Below are 16,048 nucleotides of genomic sequence, written 5' to 3'. Positions count from 1 at the left end.
AAAATAAGTTTATTTCAACTCTTGGTTATCTATCTGTTTCAAGAAAAAATACGAATCGTCTAACTCTCACCTATTACATACAACACCCTGCACCCTGCAGCCCAAGAGTGCGCAGAAGTGTGTACACAAGTGCGCAGACACTATGTGAGATAATCAGTGGCAAAGATCACTAGTATAATCTCCAGATGCCAGGCGCCGGCTACTTCTTCGGCTTAGTATTTTTAATTGCTTCATCTTCTGGACATTCTGAAATCAAAACTGTAAACAATAATAACAGTAGCAATTAACGTATCGTGCAAGAGTGCGCGCGTACTCTTGCACATTTCGTCCCAGCGCACTCATGCACAGCAGGCATTTCGTCAAAAACATACTACTATCGCCATCTAGGGCAAACTGTCAAACTTTTGTCGTGTAACTGCTAATTAAGTAGATTTGTAATATAAATAATAATACAAGAACACTTTATTGCAATGAACCTCCATGTGAGATAGTTTCCAGAACAGTTAAATATTATAACGAACAAGCAAAAAAATGATTTTGTTACCTGGAATCGTAAATAATTACCTAGTTACACACAGCTCGCGACGGCGACACATCACAACTTCACGCTAGCATATAGCGCCTGAATTTATCAGCTAACGTCAAATGCGGTAAGTTTAAATCGAATGCGTACTCTTGCACACTGCGCGCTCTTGTACCACCCTACCCTACTGTATTTGGTTGTTCATCCTTTTTTTTCCTTCTGTCTTCAATGGGCTAATATTATTTATTTGGAAAGTGACAAATTTTTTGTTTTTTTTTTTAAGTCATTGATCAACATTTAATATTGTTTTTTTTATAAGCGTTTAAGCTACTTAATGAGCTTAAATTTTGACTTATTTCATCCATCAGGTAATATTATTTACCTGTGGATGGGTTCATACCCGACAAAGAGCACTCTGATTGCTGTCAATGCGTCTGTGGTGTCATTTTATGTACCACATCAGGCAGGCGCTTACATCTGACTCTGGGTGTGTTAAAGCCAGAACAAGTGATTAGTCACCCCATTTATGATTGAATTCCTCTTTTGATGCTGTTTCTTATGAATAAATTGTAATAATGGTTATTTAATTGTTTCTCTCAGGATCAGTGGAAGAGAGGCCAACCTGTCCTTTTCTCGGACGTGCTAAGTAACATGGACCGCACTCTGTGGACCCCCGAGAGCTTCGCTAAAGATTTCGGAGAGGAACCCAACGACCTCATCAACTGCATCACGGGCAAAGTCGTTCCCAGCCAGCCCATGAAAAGATTCTGGGAGGGATTCCGCCATACCTCCAAGCGCCTCAAAGATGAGCACGGCAACCCCATGCTCCTGAAGCTGAAGGACTGGCCGCCGGGAGATGATTTCGCTGAATTGCTCCCTGGTCGATTTTACGATCTGATTGAGCGTCTCCCTCTACGGGAGTATACTCACCGAACGGGGAGATTGAATCTGGCGTCTCGGCTGCCCGACTGCTTTGTGCGACCTGATCTCGGCCCTAAGATGTACACAGCTTATGGATCAGGCCGTCACCCAAAGCACGGCACCACCAACCTCCATTTGGACATCAGTGACGCTGTTAACGTCCTGGTGTACGTCAGCGGCCCGGAGGACGCGGGGGATCGTGCGTCAACTGAAGCTTTCCGCGCTATCGACGATGCGCGCTGTGACATCTTCACAAGGCGGCGTGTGCGTGAGAAGAATGAACTGCCCGGCGCTCTCTGGCACATCTACCGCCCCTGCGATGCCGACTGTATCCGCGATATGCTTAATTGCATCGCGATGGAGAAGGGGGAGAAACCACCGCCCAACAATGATCCTATTCACGATCAGAGTTGGTACCTCGATTCAGCTCTGCGGCAGCGACTGTTCCGGGAGTACCGGGTCGAGGGCTACACTATTGTCCAGTGCTTAGGTGATGCTGTTTTCATTCCCGCCGGGGCCCCTCACCAGGTCCGCAATCTGCATGACTGCATCAAGGTTGCTGAGGACTTTGTGTCTCCTGAGAATGTGTCACATTGTTTCCACCTGACCCAGGAGTTCCGTGATCTCTCTGACACACACACAAATCACGAGGACAAACTTCAGATTAAGAATATCATATACCACGCCATCAAAGACTCGTTGGACTGCTTAAAAAAAGCGGCCGCGGACGCCGTGGCTCGGGGGTGCTCCGTATCTGACGACGAGCAGACGCCCAAAACGAAGAAAGTATCATGTCCGTGAAAGTGAAACTCGTAGACTATTGGTTAATTGAACGAAGGACGAATGTTAGATTTCGACTTTTCAGAATATAAAAAGAGGAGTTCATCGAGTGCCGTTTTAGAAACACGCGTCGTGCAAGACCGGGAAGTGGTCCCACTTCTGCGGATTCCGTATTTGTAAATATTTCATCGACCATACATGTCTTATTAATTGTGATAATTTTATTAAAAATTAGCGTATAGCGAAAACATTCTATGTGTAAGTCGATCGTGAAGGTCACGTGTAAATATTTTAATATTTCCGACTGTATAATAATATTTTAAGGTTTTAAGGGGGACGACCGTCGGTCAGTTCACCCGCTCTGTAAATTGTAAAATGTCGTAAGAGATGTAAATGCAACGCACGGTTCATCTTCCTGTCGCCGATAGTTTATCTTTAAGCGATGCGAATGCCGGTTCGTTTTTGTTATTCGTAGACGGCTCCTTGTCCGCGAGGATTCGCTTTTCACGGCTTCTCGTAGAAAAATGCTCAGCTGTATTTCGTTGGATAGTTGCGTCGGTTAAATCCTAGTTCCCGTATAGTAATAGCTCATCCTCAAATGTGAAACGAGTGGACTAATTAACTAATTATTCAATTTTAACATAGGTTAAAGAAATAATATTTGCAATGATCATGTAATAACTTTTTTGGTATGTTTCGGTGTTGAATTATCATGTTTTTTTTGTTCTCATCGAAATATCAAAAATTTTATTCGATAAACATTATTTAAATTTGCGGGTATTCTCTGTGTTTTACAATATTATCTGTCCACTTTGATAATGTATGAATATATAATAGAAAGTGCTATTTCATTAAAAATAAAGTGCCAATTTTGAATTTTCTATTTCGTATTGGATTTTAAAAATCCGCATCGCACCTAGTGTAATTTAATAAATATGTACTGAATGCTTGAAAAAAAAATACTAACAATGAATTCGCAATGGAAAAGATCAACTTTAAATAATATAACATGAACTGTGATTATTTTAAACTATTGATTTTTCCAATATGATTTCTCTTGATCTCAGACAGTGTGGAATAACAACGATTCATCGTAATATAAAATACAATATTGATGTTTTTAATAAATTACTTTTCCCACCTTGTAATTTGCATTGAAGGTGCATTTATTTTAAATATATTGATTTCCTAGCGGCGTTAGATTGTTCCTCGGAGAGTGGCAGCCGCGCCAGACTATTAATTGTTTAGTAAAGTTACACTCTGTGTAATGGACACGCGATGACTGTACTCTGACTACACCCTGTAGATATTATTTAGTTTGCCTCTATTATTATTCCCCTCTCTTCATCAGTTATTAATGTGTCTCTTTAATATTTCTTGCCACATTTCGTAGGCAAGTCAATTTTTTGTACTGTGTATATTGTAAGGAATAAACATGTTTATATTACCTTGTCTTTTACTTACCCGCATATTGTCATTCTTCCCATCCATATAAAAGAAATATTGGAGACATAGTTTGGGTCTGTACTGGCTAGAAAAAAGTAATTTATAAATTGATTTGAATCTAAAGAGAAATAATTACATACATTCATAAAATGTAGAGTTTTTTGAAATTTTGAAAATTGTTATACGTACCAAAATATTTATTATTTTTCTTGTTTGATAGATTTTGGAAAGGACATCTTAAAAATAGATGAAAAATTGAAATCAACTACATAAAGAAAAACTTGTTTTCAGTATAAAATGAAGAATTCTTTTTGTACATTTGCAATCTCGTATTGACAGAAAAATGAAATGCTATCCAATTAAAAGGAAAATTGTTGATGAGAAGTAAAATTCATGTAATGTGAACAGCTAACAAGGAAAAATAGGTAATTTTATTTAATGTCCGTAAAGGAAAATGTTCATAAATGCCAATACTGCTGTACTAAGCATAGAGGCCGTATCTGCATTTTTGGCAAGTGGGGGATCGGAGCTTTCATATTATTTTACTTTTCCTGCTAATACTGGGCGGGACTGCATAACATTTTATTTTTTGTGTTCCCTTTCATTTACTGAATTCTTAAACATTCCTCTTTTTCTTATTTCTCCTTGTCAGAACTAATAATGTTAACAGTGATTGATATCACGTAAAAATCATGGCTATCTACCCTTAATAAATTGCAAGCTATGCTAATCATCTTCCATACTCAACTTTGTAAACACATTCTCAAAATAAAATAATCAAATTATTGTTATTAATCTGATCAAACATTAAAATACTCATAATATATAAAAACATATTATTTATATTATAATAGTTTATAGACAAATATAGAATGAGACCTGTTTCAATATGTTTTATTTATAAACATAATGCTCATTACATGACGTGACATTATTAATTCCATGTAAACAATAAATACATTCATACGGAAATTTTGAGGTTATAATTTTTGGCTACGTAAAATGACAAATGTTTACTTACTGTGCATAAATTTAAAAAAACTTAAACAGTTACGGCTCGGATTTATTTACCGTTCTTATACAAAAACTCTGCAGAATCCAAATATCTAAAAACATGAAAATACCTAAATACGTCGGTTACGGCCTATGTGCTTAGTAGGGCAGAATACCTGTATGAAATTTTTTAGTTTAGACTTTACAGAATGAAATTTTGAGGGCTGATTTTCACGGCTCCTGCAGGATTTCTACAAATTTAATAATGAAGTTAGGTGAGTAATATTATATTGAAATATATTATTATTTAATCAGTAAATAATGATTATTAACCATTATACACTTTGTAATTATTATTCAACGCATTCCAATAAAAATATTTGTATGAAACCGTTAAGCTGATTCACAAATGGCATAAAAGTTGGATGGAATTTTCATCGCTAAGCTACTTGCTTATCCAGTAATTTGTATTTTTAAAAATAAGTATAAATGGTTGGTTTTACATACATTGTGCACTGTGTTTTGCTCCAATAGTTTTAGCACAGAAGAAAACAGTGTGAGGGGTGCGAAGTAGAGGTCGTGATCAGTGGCGGCCGGTGGTTTCAAAAATTGGTTTCATTCGGGGTGCTCTAAAAATTTTCTTACCTCATTTAAAAAGAATATCAATTCGGCGTTGTTTCTGTTTAGTAAACACCTCAAACTCATTAAAGCTGGAACTGTTTGTAAAAGTTTTTTCTCAATGCTTAACACAGATAGACAGTTAAGTCTGTCCTGATTCATGGTATTTCTTAAAGACGATTTAATTCTTTAAAGGGTTGAAAAACACCTTTCACTTTTTTTATTCTGACTAAAGTCTACGTTTACCGACATCATTTTAAAACACATACACTTCACTGATTAAATAATAATTATATGTATTATTTTGAATCTTTTATTCAAAATTTATCATTTTAAATCACATACACTTCACTGAGTATACAATAATTATATGTATTCTTAGGAATCTTTTATTCAAAATTTATTTTTATGAACAAAATTATCGAAATAATGTGACAAAACATCTAAAAAAGCCGACTATAGATCGCAACGACAGAAACCATACTGAATTGTATTTGAGGTAAATAATATTTCAACAAAATATATTTAAAAAAAAATATATAACCATCGATTGTTTTGAATAGGTAGGTACGTATTTTTCGACTCGACAGCGCGTCGGTCCCTTACTCACTTCGTCTACAAAATACAATAAAACTCAGGCGTTAAAAATATGACAATCATGTTTCAATTATTCACTCACTTGGTAAAAGAATGTGGTATACTGTTTTTTTTTTTATATCGAATTTTGTGAACGCTGTGCTGCGTCCGAAGCAGTGATAAAATTTTGAGTAAATATGACTTGTTTATGTGTTTCACGTGTCGGGTTGAACTGTTATTACACAATGTAATATGAATGGCAAACTAAGATTGATATTATGGCGCTCACACGAGCGCTCGTTTTCGATGACTGTTCAGTGGGTTTGCTTTTGCTACAAATTTACTTGGATTAAATTGCGATAAACGAGTGATGACTGATGCACATTGAGTGATGTTTAGGAAAAAGGAGTGCAGCGCACATGCATGGTATTAGAGAAACCGCCGCTGGTCGTGATTGAGAAATCAAAAAGAAATAGTTACTGGACAAAAATATCATAAAATGGAAATACCCACCGACTGCAGCCGGAATTTTAATGTCCTGCTGAAAATTTTTTTGAAGACATTCACGAGAAATCATTAAACAAATCTTAAATTCTCGAGAAAACGGATATTCTTGAAATAAAAATATCTCTAGAAAGACAAAGCGATACAATAGATGTAGTCAACGATAGTAGCCTGACAATAATGATATTAGTCATACTCACGGAAAGAAATTGCATCTGCATATATTCATGATTAAACCATTTCACTATAGCATTTATTTAAAATCAATGAAGTCTAGTAATTACAACATCGGACATTAAATAAGTACTTACCTAAATTTAATATTCAATAATAATCACAGTGGGTATTACAGCCTTACCATTATTTTTCAGCTGCGGACGTCATAGTGGCAATCTGCGGAACTACGGATATCCCCACACTTGCAGATTTATGTTCAAACACACCCACCCCTGCTTGTTCTTTAGGATTTATAAAATTGGTACCTTAGTACCGGAAGCATTCGAATTGACTAAAAGGTGTGTGAATACTGAGGCTTTTCATTCATATGTACGAAATGCGTAGTACGTACACAAGGGTTTGAAATTACACAAAAATGTCATCACAGAGGAACAAAAACTGGCTAAGTATAACTACGTATTGGAGAAACGTAAAACATGTGTTTTAACAATCATCTTATGTAAAATACAGTAGTCTCCCGATTATCCGGGCTGTAGGGAGAGGCGGCATAGACAAAGCAGACAATTATTTTAACATATTTAATACTCATTATTTATTAAGGGGGGACATGCTCAGTGTAGGTCAAAATGGAGCTTTTGTTCTATTTTCAAAGCATGATCCTGGACATACCTTAAACGTTGTAGATAATCTATTTATATAATTTTGAAGCCTTATTATCCTCTCTATTTATTTTAAACATTTGATGACTGCATAAACTATTTTTATTACATAAAATTAATGACATTAATTGTCATTGCATAAAATACTATTCTTTTAAATCTCTCGCTCTAATGTTTTAGAATATAGTCATATTTCAGTACATAAATGTGCAGTGGTGTTAAGATTTTTTACATTTATTAATTTTTAAACCCATTTATAAAACCATCAGTATAATTTATATCGACATTATTATAGTGAAATATTTACGATAAAAAATTATATTGATAATCTCTGTGATCCCAAATTTGACAAGAATTAGGCATTTTATTCAAAAAATGGGCAAGATTAACACATTTGAAAATAATTCTAAAGATACTCATTATAAGCTATGTCTTTGACCATTCAAGTGTGATAAACATCCTACGAATAATGATTGCTTTATAATAATTATTGACCTAAGAATAAGGTAGTGTTTTTTTGAAATACGCCATTTCTTTTGGCATTCCCAGTGGTTAAGCTACAACTAATACAATAAATTGACAAACTATAATTGAAGTAGGGAGTAAAATGATGTTAACGCGCGTGTTTGAATATGTACCGTTTAAAAAAAATATAAAAATATTCGGTTAGAAATCTCCGAGCTACCTCTCAACCCTGTTCCTAGCAGTGACGTCCCGTGGGGGTAGGCACATTGAGCGTCGCTTGGGGGCGGCAGTTCCTCAAAGGGTGGCAAATCGAGGAGAATCATTAGGTATATATAGAAAGCTACCTAAACTTAGTAATAACGGAAATATCTTCCCATTAAAAAAATCAGTTCGCTGGTTGGAAACAATTAATTAATTAGATAAGTACTATACAATTTTCAACAGGACTGTATTTTTTTTGTCGGGTTCGCAATGTCTAGTTTACTTCCGTTGTCCTTGAACGTCACGTTCTTCACAGTCACTCGCGAGTTATGGAAGTTGTCAGGTGTATTTTTAAATGTACCTATCTGAAATCGTAGACTCGCAATATTGTCTATTGAAGCAGAGATGTCATTTAAATTAGATTTAGTAGTATAGGTACCTATATCTTGTTAGTTATGTATCTATAAAATACAATTCTTAGATATTGGAGTCATGAAAGAATGATAAAAAGTATTGTATAAAAAAATGTGGCGGCATTTTGGCACTGCCTAGGGGCGGCATTTTGTCTAGGGACGTCACTGGTTCCTAGTAAGGAAGCAAGACGGCAGTCAATGACCCGTCTTCAACCTAAAACGCCTAAAAGGTTTCCTACAACCAAGGCCGTTCAAACTGTTCCACCATTTCAAGGTCCCAACGTTTGTGCAAAGGGAAGACTGGTTAGTAAAAATAGACCTAAGCCTATACCTACAGCTATATAACATCGCCGATTCCTTCGGGTAGTTTACCAAGGAGAACTCGTGCAATTCACATCCCTGCCGTTCGGACTGTCGGCAGCACCAAGACTGTTTGTCTCATTAACAAACTGAATGGCCGAACACCTCCGGGGAAAAGGTATAAGAATCGTCACTTAGACGACTTTCTGATGACAAATCAGTCCAGAGAGATTCTTCTGTCGCAACTGACTTATATGATAGATTTCATACAGGCACTAGGCTGGATAATCAACAAGAAAAAATCTTGTCTAATCCTGAGCCAACAACGGGAGTTCTTGGGTATCACGTGGGATACTCACAACAATTGGAAATATCTATCAACAGAGAAGTGCACATCACTTCGTCACCACTTACAATTGCAGATCCAAAAAGGCAGTTGGTCGCTCAGGCAGGCACAACGTCTCCTCAGGCGACTCAACTTTGCAACCTTCGTCACTCCGCAGGGGAGGTTGCATTGCCGAGTCTACAACGTACCTATGAGCTCTCAATTATCAAGAAGCTACCCTCACCGAACAACATTGATTTCACCTCAAGCTTGAGAGGACATCATGTGGTGGATTCGAGCGGTGGGTTCCTCAGGAAAGATACACAGGGCAACCTACAATCACTTCCTCACCACAGACGCAGCTGATTCAGGTACATGGACACAAGGCCAATCCACATGGCACTCCAACCGAAAGGAGCTGTATGCAGTACTCTCAGCCATACAACTCCGGGACCAAACGCTCAGGGGATCAGAATTACTCCTACAAACCGACAACAAAACAGTGGTGGCCTACATCAACAACGAAGGGGGCACAAAGTCCGCAACCCTACTAAGTCTTTGCCAACAGATTCTGGAAATCACCAACTAGGCCAGTATATCATTGACTGCACAGTACCTTCCAGGCAAATACAACTGCATGGCAGACCATCTCTCACGCAGCAAAATTATCCCAGAATGGCACCCAGCTATGGCAGCTACAACTCCCCTATTTCAAAGATGGGGACTCCCAGACGTAGACCTGTTCGCATCCAACACAGCCCATGTTGTCACAACGTATGTCTCACGAAATCCGAACGATGCCCTTGCACTGTTCCACGATGCTTTCAGTCGACAGCGGGACTTCAAACTAGCCTGGATATTCCCGCCACCGAATCTAATTCCACAGGTATTGGCATGCCTGAACACGGCAAGGGGAAAATATTTACTAGTGGCCCCATGGTGGAAGAAGTGTTTTTGGAGCGCAGACCTATAGCAGAGAACCACCCTACCCGATCCCGCACTTAGAGTCATTTCTAGTGGACACGGTGACAGACTATCCACCTCCACAAGTCCGGGACCTATCAATCCAGTTATGGATAATTTCGGGTGGACAGAGTTAGTTTCTAGCTGGTCGGTAGAGGAAAGATCACTTCTCACTTCCGGCTGGCGACCACCCACTTTGAAGACCTATAAACCTGCATGGGACAAATGGAAGATATGGTGCCTGGCCAACTCGATAAGCTATAATACCCCCGAACCGATTGAAGTGTCTAGATACCTAGATCACTTATACAATAAGGAATGTCTTTCATATAACAATATTCTTGTACATAGTGATCAGTAAAGACACCAGCAGTAACATAGTAGTGCGTCATATGTTAAAAGCCATATCCAACCGCAAGACTAAACCTACAAAACCACCGATTTGGGATCCAAGAATAGTCGTAGACTACCTCAAGAAAACAACACCACTAGTATACAACCTATATGAAGTTTCACGCAGAACAGCTATATTATTATTACTCGCATCGGGACGACGGGTTCATGACCTTACCCTACTCAGTGTAGCGGATTATGGCGACCATATTATTCTATGGCCAGTGTTTGGTTCCAAGACGGACACATCAAGGCACCGCCAATCTGGATGGAAATTAAGGGGGATGTCATCAAAAGTTTCGTTTTTATAGAGCCATCTATTCCCCGAATTACAAAGCATATAGGTCAAAATTATATCAGAATCTAATTCCAATTACAATCCAATTTGAATGAATCTTCGAGGCATCTTATCTAGATGTCACTGTAATTATATATTAATAAAAAATCTAAAAACAGGTGATATAATTACAGTTATTATTTAAACAATGGTATATATATTTTTTGCATTTTATTTCAATCGGACTTTTTTATATTTTGTCAGATTATTATAAAAATATACGTGGACCATCGACCTGGTAGTACCTTATAATAATTACTTATGTGAGTTTAATTGGAATGGATTGGATTGTATTAGAATTTGGATTTTATAGTAATATTAAAAAAATATATACATATACTTAATAATATTGTGTAATGATATTTATATGTGATAACAATCTGTGAATTATTGACATTCTCATAGTAATGAAGATAATTAATTAGGTATGGAATCATTAGACCATACACACGATCTCCATAAAAATGGCGTCATAGACTATTTTACAACACATTTTTAGAAAATAATGATTAGGTTACCTAAGTAAAAATATAAATATTATCAATACATTATTAGAACAATCCGAAGATGACAGCCGGCTTGGTGATTTGAAAATAATTAAATATACCCAAAACATTGACAATAATAATTTATTCTTATCATAAGAAAATATACCTAACATCTGAATAGAATAGACCGGACTCAAAACAGTACGTCGAATGTGTTGATAATTTATTTTTTCTGGCATTCACAAAACGTAGGTAATAATAATAAATGTAGGCAGGCACACTGCAGGGTTTATTTGGAAAGCATCTGTAAGTCGTGCAGGTACCTACCTAGTAATATATCAATGCTAGCTGCCATCAATTCTGGCTGAATTGGCTGGACAGGGAACTAAGGAATATTTTTTTTTCTTTTCTGTGGTCTCGGACCATCGCAAAAAAGCAACGTTGCGCCAGTTTTGATTTGTGACTAGGTATAAATATGCCAGTCGAGATTATTTTTGGTAGGTAAATACTTCTGATTACTTATACAAATATTGGAAACTGGTTAAGTGAAACCAAATAAGGACTGATCTAATTATTTAAATCTGAATAGGTAGGTATATCCCAAATTAATTTTATAATTAATTTTGACATTATTTAGTTTGCAGATATTTTATAAGTAATGTTTTTTTTTATGTAGCTACTTACAAACATTGTATCAATTTTATTTTCGATGAATATATATTAAGTAGGTATGTTAATTACTTAACACATTGACTGCTGATTAGATAATTGCTTTTTAATTACCACTTTTAAATAGTATGCTAATTATGTCGATTGGCCACCTAATCGTTACGCACTAGGTACGTCTTTAGTGTCCAAGTCGATATGCCCTGGATCGAGGGGCCCTGGCATCCCCCAAACATGAAAATTATCAGAATGATTTTAAACATTGAAATTGAAAGCCAATAAACTATACCTTTGGGCTTAGACAAATAAAAACACGGCAAAAAAATGATTTGTAATAATTCTCCAGCACCCTTTTAAGAAAAATTTCTTAGATTTTAATTTCTAACACAAAAATTTTGAAAAAAACGAAAAAAACAAACAAAATTTTAGAAACCCAATCCCTAATGAACTGTCAAAAAATTCTCGGTGTCCAACTTAATTCAGGAGTGGTGTTGGTCATGGCTGGGGAGGGCTGACAGGGCTCTAGTCTGGGGGCCCGGCGTGTCGGGTTGACCAGATAAGTGAGATAAACACACATCATAAAGTAGCTTTAATAGTAGAAAAAGTCGCCTGCGGCGCTATTACACTTCATGGCCATGAACATTTTCAATTACTTATATAATTGTGCAATATATTTTTTGATTATTACGTGTCGATACTCGACAGCTCCATTATTAAAGTAGATGTATTAAAAATCGTCAATAATTCACTGTATAAGTACCCTTAATTTGAACTAAAACACAATTTGAAAAACGTTAATGTAGTGTTTCACACTGCCTTTAATCTTAGCGGTAGGTAGGGGGCCCGCCAAATATCCTAGCCTGAGGGCCCGTTTCAGGATGTGGGGACCATGGTCTAGGTACACCGAGTGCAATAGACAAAAGACCGATAAACGATAAATTAGGCTGTGAAGAAGAAAAGGAGCCTATGGGACTAATTTACATTCTCCTCCTTTGCCCCCCCCCCCCCAATATTAAATCCTGGGTGCGCCACTGCTTATTGGGGTAATAATTAGATTCATTTGCGAAAATTCGCGTTCACATTCACTTGAAGTAATGGTAATAGAATTCAATGCATATAATATATCAAACGCGATAGTTTTTCAGGATATGTATGTCTTTTCATATAAGATGATTCAGGAAAATTAACTTGTACCTACCTACTACGTAAGCGCGAACATTATTTCGTCTAATTGCTTTTTTATAACTGAGAATGTCTCAGGAGCAGTTACCCAAACTGAGGTTGCCATGCACTCAAGTGTGCTTTAACCGAATTTATATGACTAGTCAAGAGTGGCCATGAAAGAAAGGAACACATAAGCAAAATTAAAAAATTTGGTAGCTCATACAAAGCTGATAATTATGAATTATCTAAGGAAGTAAAAACATCTTCACGTTGACAGTATGACGCCGCAAATTTTCTAAATGCAACAAATTGGCTTTTGTATCGGGCGTTTTACTTTTTTTCTTTATTTCCTATTTTTTTATTTAAGTAGGTACTTCAAAAATTATCGTTGTTAGTGTTATTATTATATAAAATCGCTGAAATTAATAAATAGATACCTACCTTAACAATATAAGTTTTAATGAAAAATTGTATGTGTTTGTTTGTGGGGGGGGGGTGTAAATTTACCACACCGGCTGACGGGTGACACCAACCCTATTTACGCCACTGCTCAAATGCGTGAATTGATGATCCGCACACACACAATAGAAAAATTAGAGGGAACGTTGCTAGCAGTGTATTGAAATTGACTGATGAATGTTTGCTTTATTTTATCAATATACAAGTAAACAAATGAGAAGACGGCTTAATATAAATGCTAACATAAATTTCTCAAATTGTTTCAGACCATTCGTAATAAAATATATTACCATGTGCATGCATACTAACCGCACGTATCTACATACGAGGTAGGTACCTATTATTCATGCGAACTAGAATCTAATACAGATGACAGCCGCTAGAGGCAGCACGTCCTTGACGACTGTATTTAATTTGAAATTAGTAAATAACATAATAAATATAAATTAAAATATTACGTTAAATATATCTAAAAAGTAAGAAAAATATATTGAACAGGCCCACGTTTTCGCTTGATGCAATTATTGAAAATTGAACATTTTTATTTTTCGTAAAAATCGATTGATTTTAGATTGAAAAAAAAACATTAAAACTATAATTAATTGACAAGAGAGATTCACTAGTTCCAAGAAAACTTATTAAACAACATTAAATCGATAATTTTGTTTCAAGAAATTACTTGGAACAATAAATATTTATTTTAGTAAAACCCTTATTTTTAGCCATTTTTTCAAATTTGTCGCTTTCTCTTTGAAATAAAAAAATATATTTTATTTTTCCCATTGTATTTAGATAGGTATCGATCGATTAAAATATGTTTAAAGCTTTAATTTGATAATGAATTTCTATGCCTCTCCCCCTTAAACGCTTCCAGTTGCCAAAACATCGATCCAGTATTTTGAATAGGAAAAATTATCTGCGTTTCCAATGAGAGAAGAGAAGAAGGTGGTTCACGTTGGTAACATTCCGGCATTATTTATCTCGTCAAAAGGCCTCCCAAAACCTGCGACTCGAGCAGTCATCGGAAATTGGGTGAAGTCAGTTCTCGCTGAGGCAGGGGTGCAGGAACACCAGGCAGTACTCGATCAGAAGTCGCCTCCCTAAATTGGTTAGATGCAGTGGCGCACCTAGGATTTAATATTGGGGGGGGGGGGGGGGCAAGGAGGAGAATGTAAATTAGTCCAATAGGCTTTTTTCTACTTCATATAATTATTTTTACATATTTTCACAATACACGGCGATATATTTGTAGAGTTTCTCCTAATTTTTAAATTGGAGGCATTGTAGTGGTAACCGTTGAACGTGTCATCAGCGACTGGCGGATTGAAAGTGACTAACAGCGACATGCTGGACATGTTCACCTAGTATGCTAAAGCATTACTCAAATAATATCGGCTGTGCTACCCGCTTGGTCTACAGCAGTGTTTCCCAAAGTGGGGTACGGGAAGAGTTTGGGGGGGTGCGCGCTGCACCGGGCTATGGCTGTGCCTGATGCAACAAGCATTAATACAACATCCATGCTAGAAGGTTTATCGCATGCGGAAGAAGAGCAATTGTTGGAATTAGCTTCAGACGGATTCTTGCAAAATAAATATAAGGAGTGTACTTTAACATCATTCAGGTTGCAAATGCAACATGTGTATCCAGTTTTAACAGAGAAATTCCTGAAATAAATCTTGCCTTTTCCAACATCATATCTATGTGAAGTTGCTTTTTCAGCATTTGTAGACACTAAGTGAAAAAAAAATGAACAGCCTTTTGGATGTGGAACCGCATCTCAAAATAAAATAAATAACCGGGGAACCAAATTACGATAATCTGTCGTTTCAACATGAACAATTTCATAGTTCTCATTGATTATAATTTTTTAAATAATTTTTTTTATAATATAACTTTTATTTATATTTTATTATGAATGAATTTTATTTTTCCTTTATTATTATTTTGTTTATGTACCTACTACAAAAGAAAAATATATTTTGATTGTTATTCAAGTACTTAAATGCATTTTTTGACGAGGGGTACTCAGTGTTACAAAATTAGAGAAGGGGTACACAGATGTCGAAAGTTTGGGAAACACTGGTCTAGAGAGCTTGTCATATTATTTTATAACATGACAACACTATTTTTGATGATGGCAACTACGCAAAACATCGACAGGATCACGCCGGATAGTTTGTACGCAGTTGGTCAAACTATTTCCGGCGCTAACAAAAAAGCGGCTTGAGAACGAAAAGGCGAAGCGGCGGCACTCTCTCAGTTTTTAGCCTTCAAACGAAACAGACGTGTTTCTCGAGTTCCAATTCCCGGGAACCGGGGCACATGGCCTTGATTTCCTGACGTTTTGGAGACGTTGATGAAGGCCCACTGAAGGACGTCCCCAACAGGCCAGGAGATCGAAGGTACCCCATGGACCCGGCACGTTTGAAGACGCACTCCTCGATTCCGTCCTGGAAGGATTCGAGGACCGCGATGGAAACTGAAGAGCCTATTTTTGTATTTGGTATTTATTTTTGTTCTTTTTATGTTACGGTCCACCGAACTAGCTTTTTATTTTAATTCTAATTTTGTCTGAACATTATATTGCGTTAGGCGCTCGATTTCATTTCATAAATTATACAACTTTATACAATGTCGCCCGCAAGGTAAACTTATACATCAATTATACATTTGTTGA

The 16,048-nt window shown here is 36.6% G+C and overlaps 1 protein-coding gene across 2 annotated transcripts in view; it reads left to right on the top strand.

Annotated features, from left to right (window-relative positions):
- Kdm3 (Lysine demethylase 3) overlaps positions 1 to 3,671 on the top strand; it is a 590,511-nt gene extending 586,840 nt beyond the window's left edge. For both annotated transcript variants that reach the window (XM_085942105.1, XM_085942104.1), the window contains one exon: positions 1,124 to 3,671. In XM_085942105.1, the coding sequence (XP_085798231.1) occupies positions 1,124 to 2,245 (1,122 nt within the window). In that variant the 3' untranslated portion in view covers positions 2,246 to 3,671. The remainder of the gene's footprint in view (positions 1 to 1,123) is intronic.
- The last annotated feature ends 12,377 nt before the right edge of the window (positions 3,672 to 16,048 follow it).

Source organism: Rhyacophila brunnea, unplaced genomic scaffold (assembly GCF_057557595.1).
Source record: "Rhyacophila brunnea isolate RB1 unplaced genomic scaffold, BYU_Rbru_1.0 scaffold_14, whole genome shotgun sequence".
Classification (NCBI taxonomy): Eukaryota; Metazoa; Arthropoda; class Insecta; order Trichoptera; family Rhyacophilidae; genus Rhyacophila; species Rhyacophila brunnea.
Note: the sequence above shows the minus strand (reverse complement) of the source record. Positions and strands in the feature narration are given on the sequence as shown.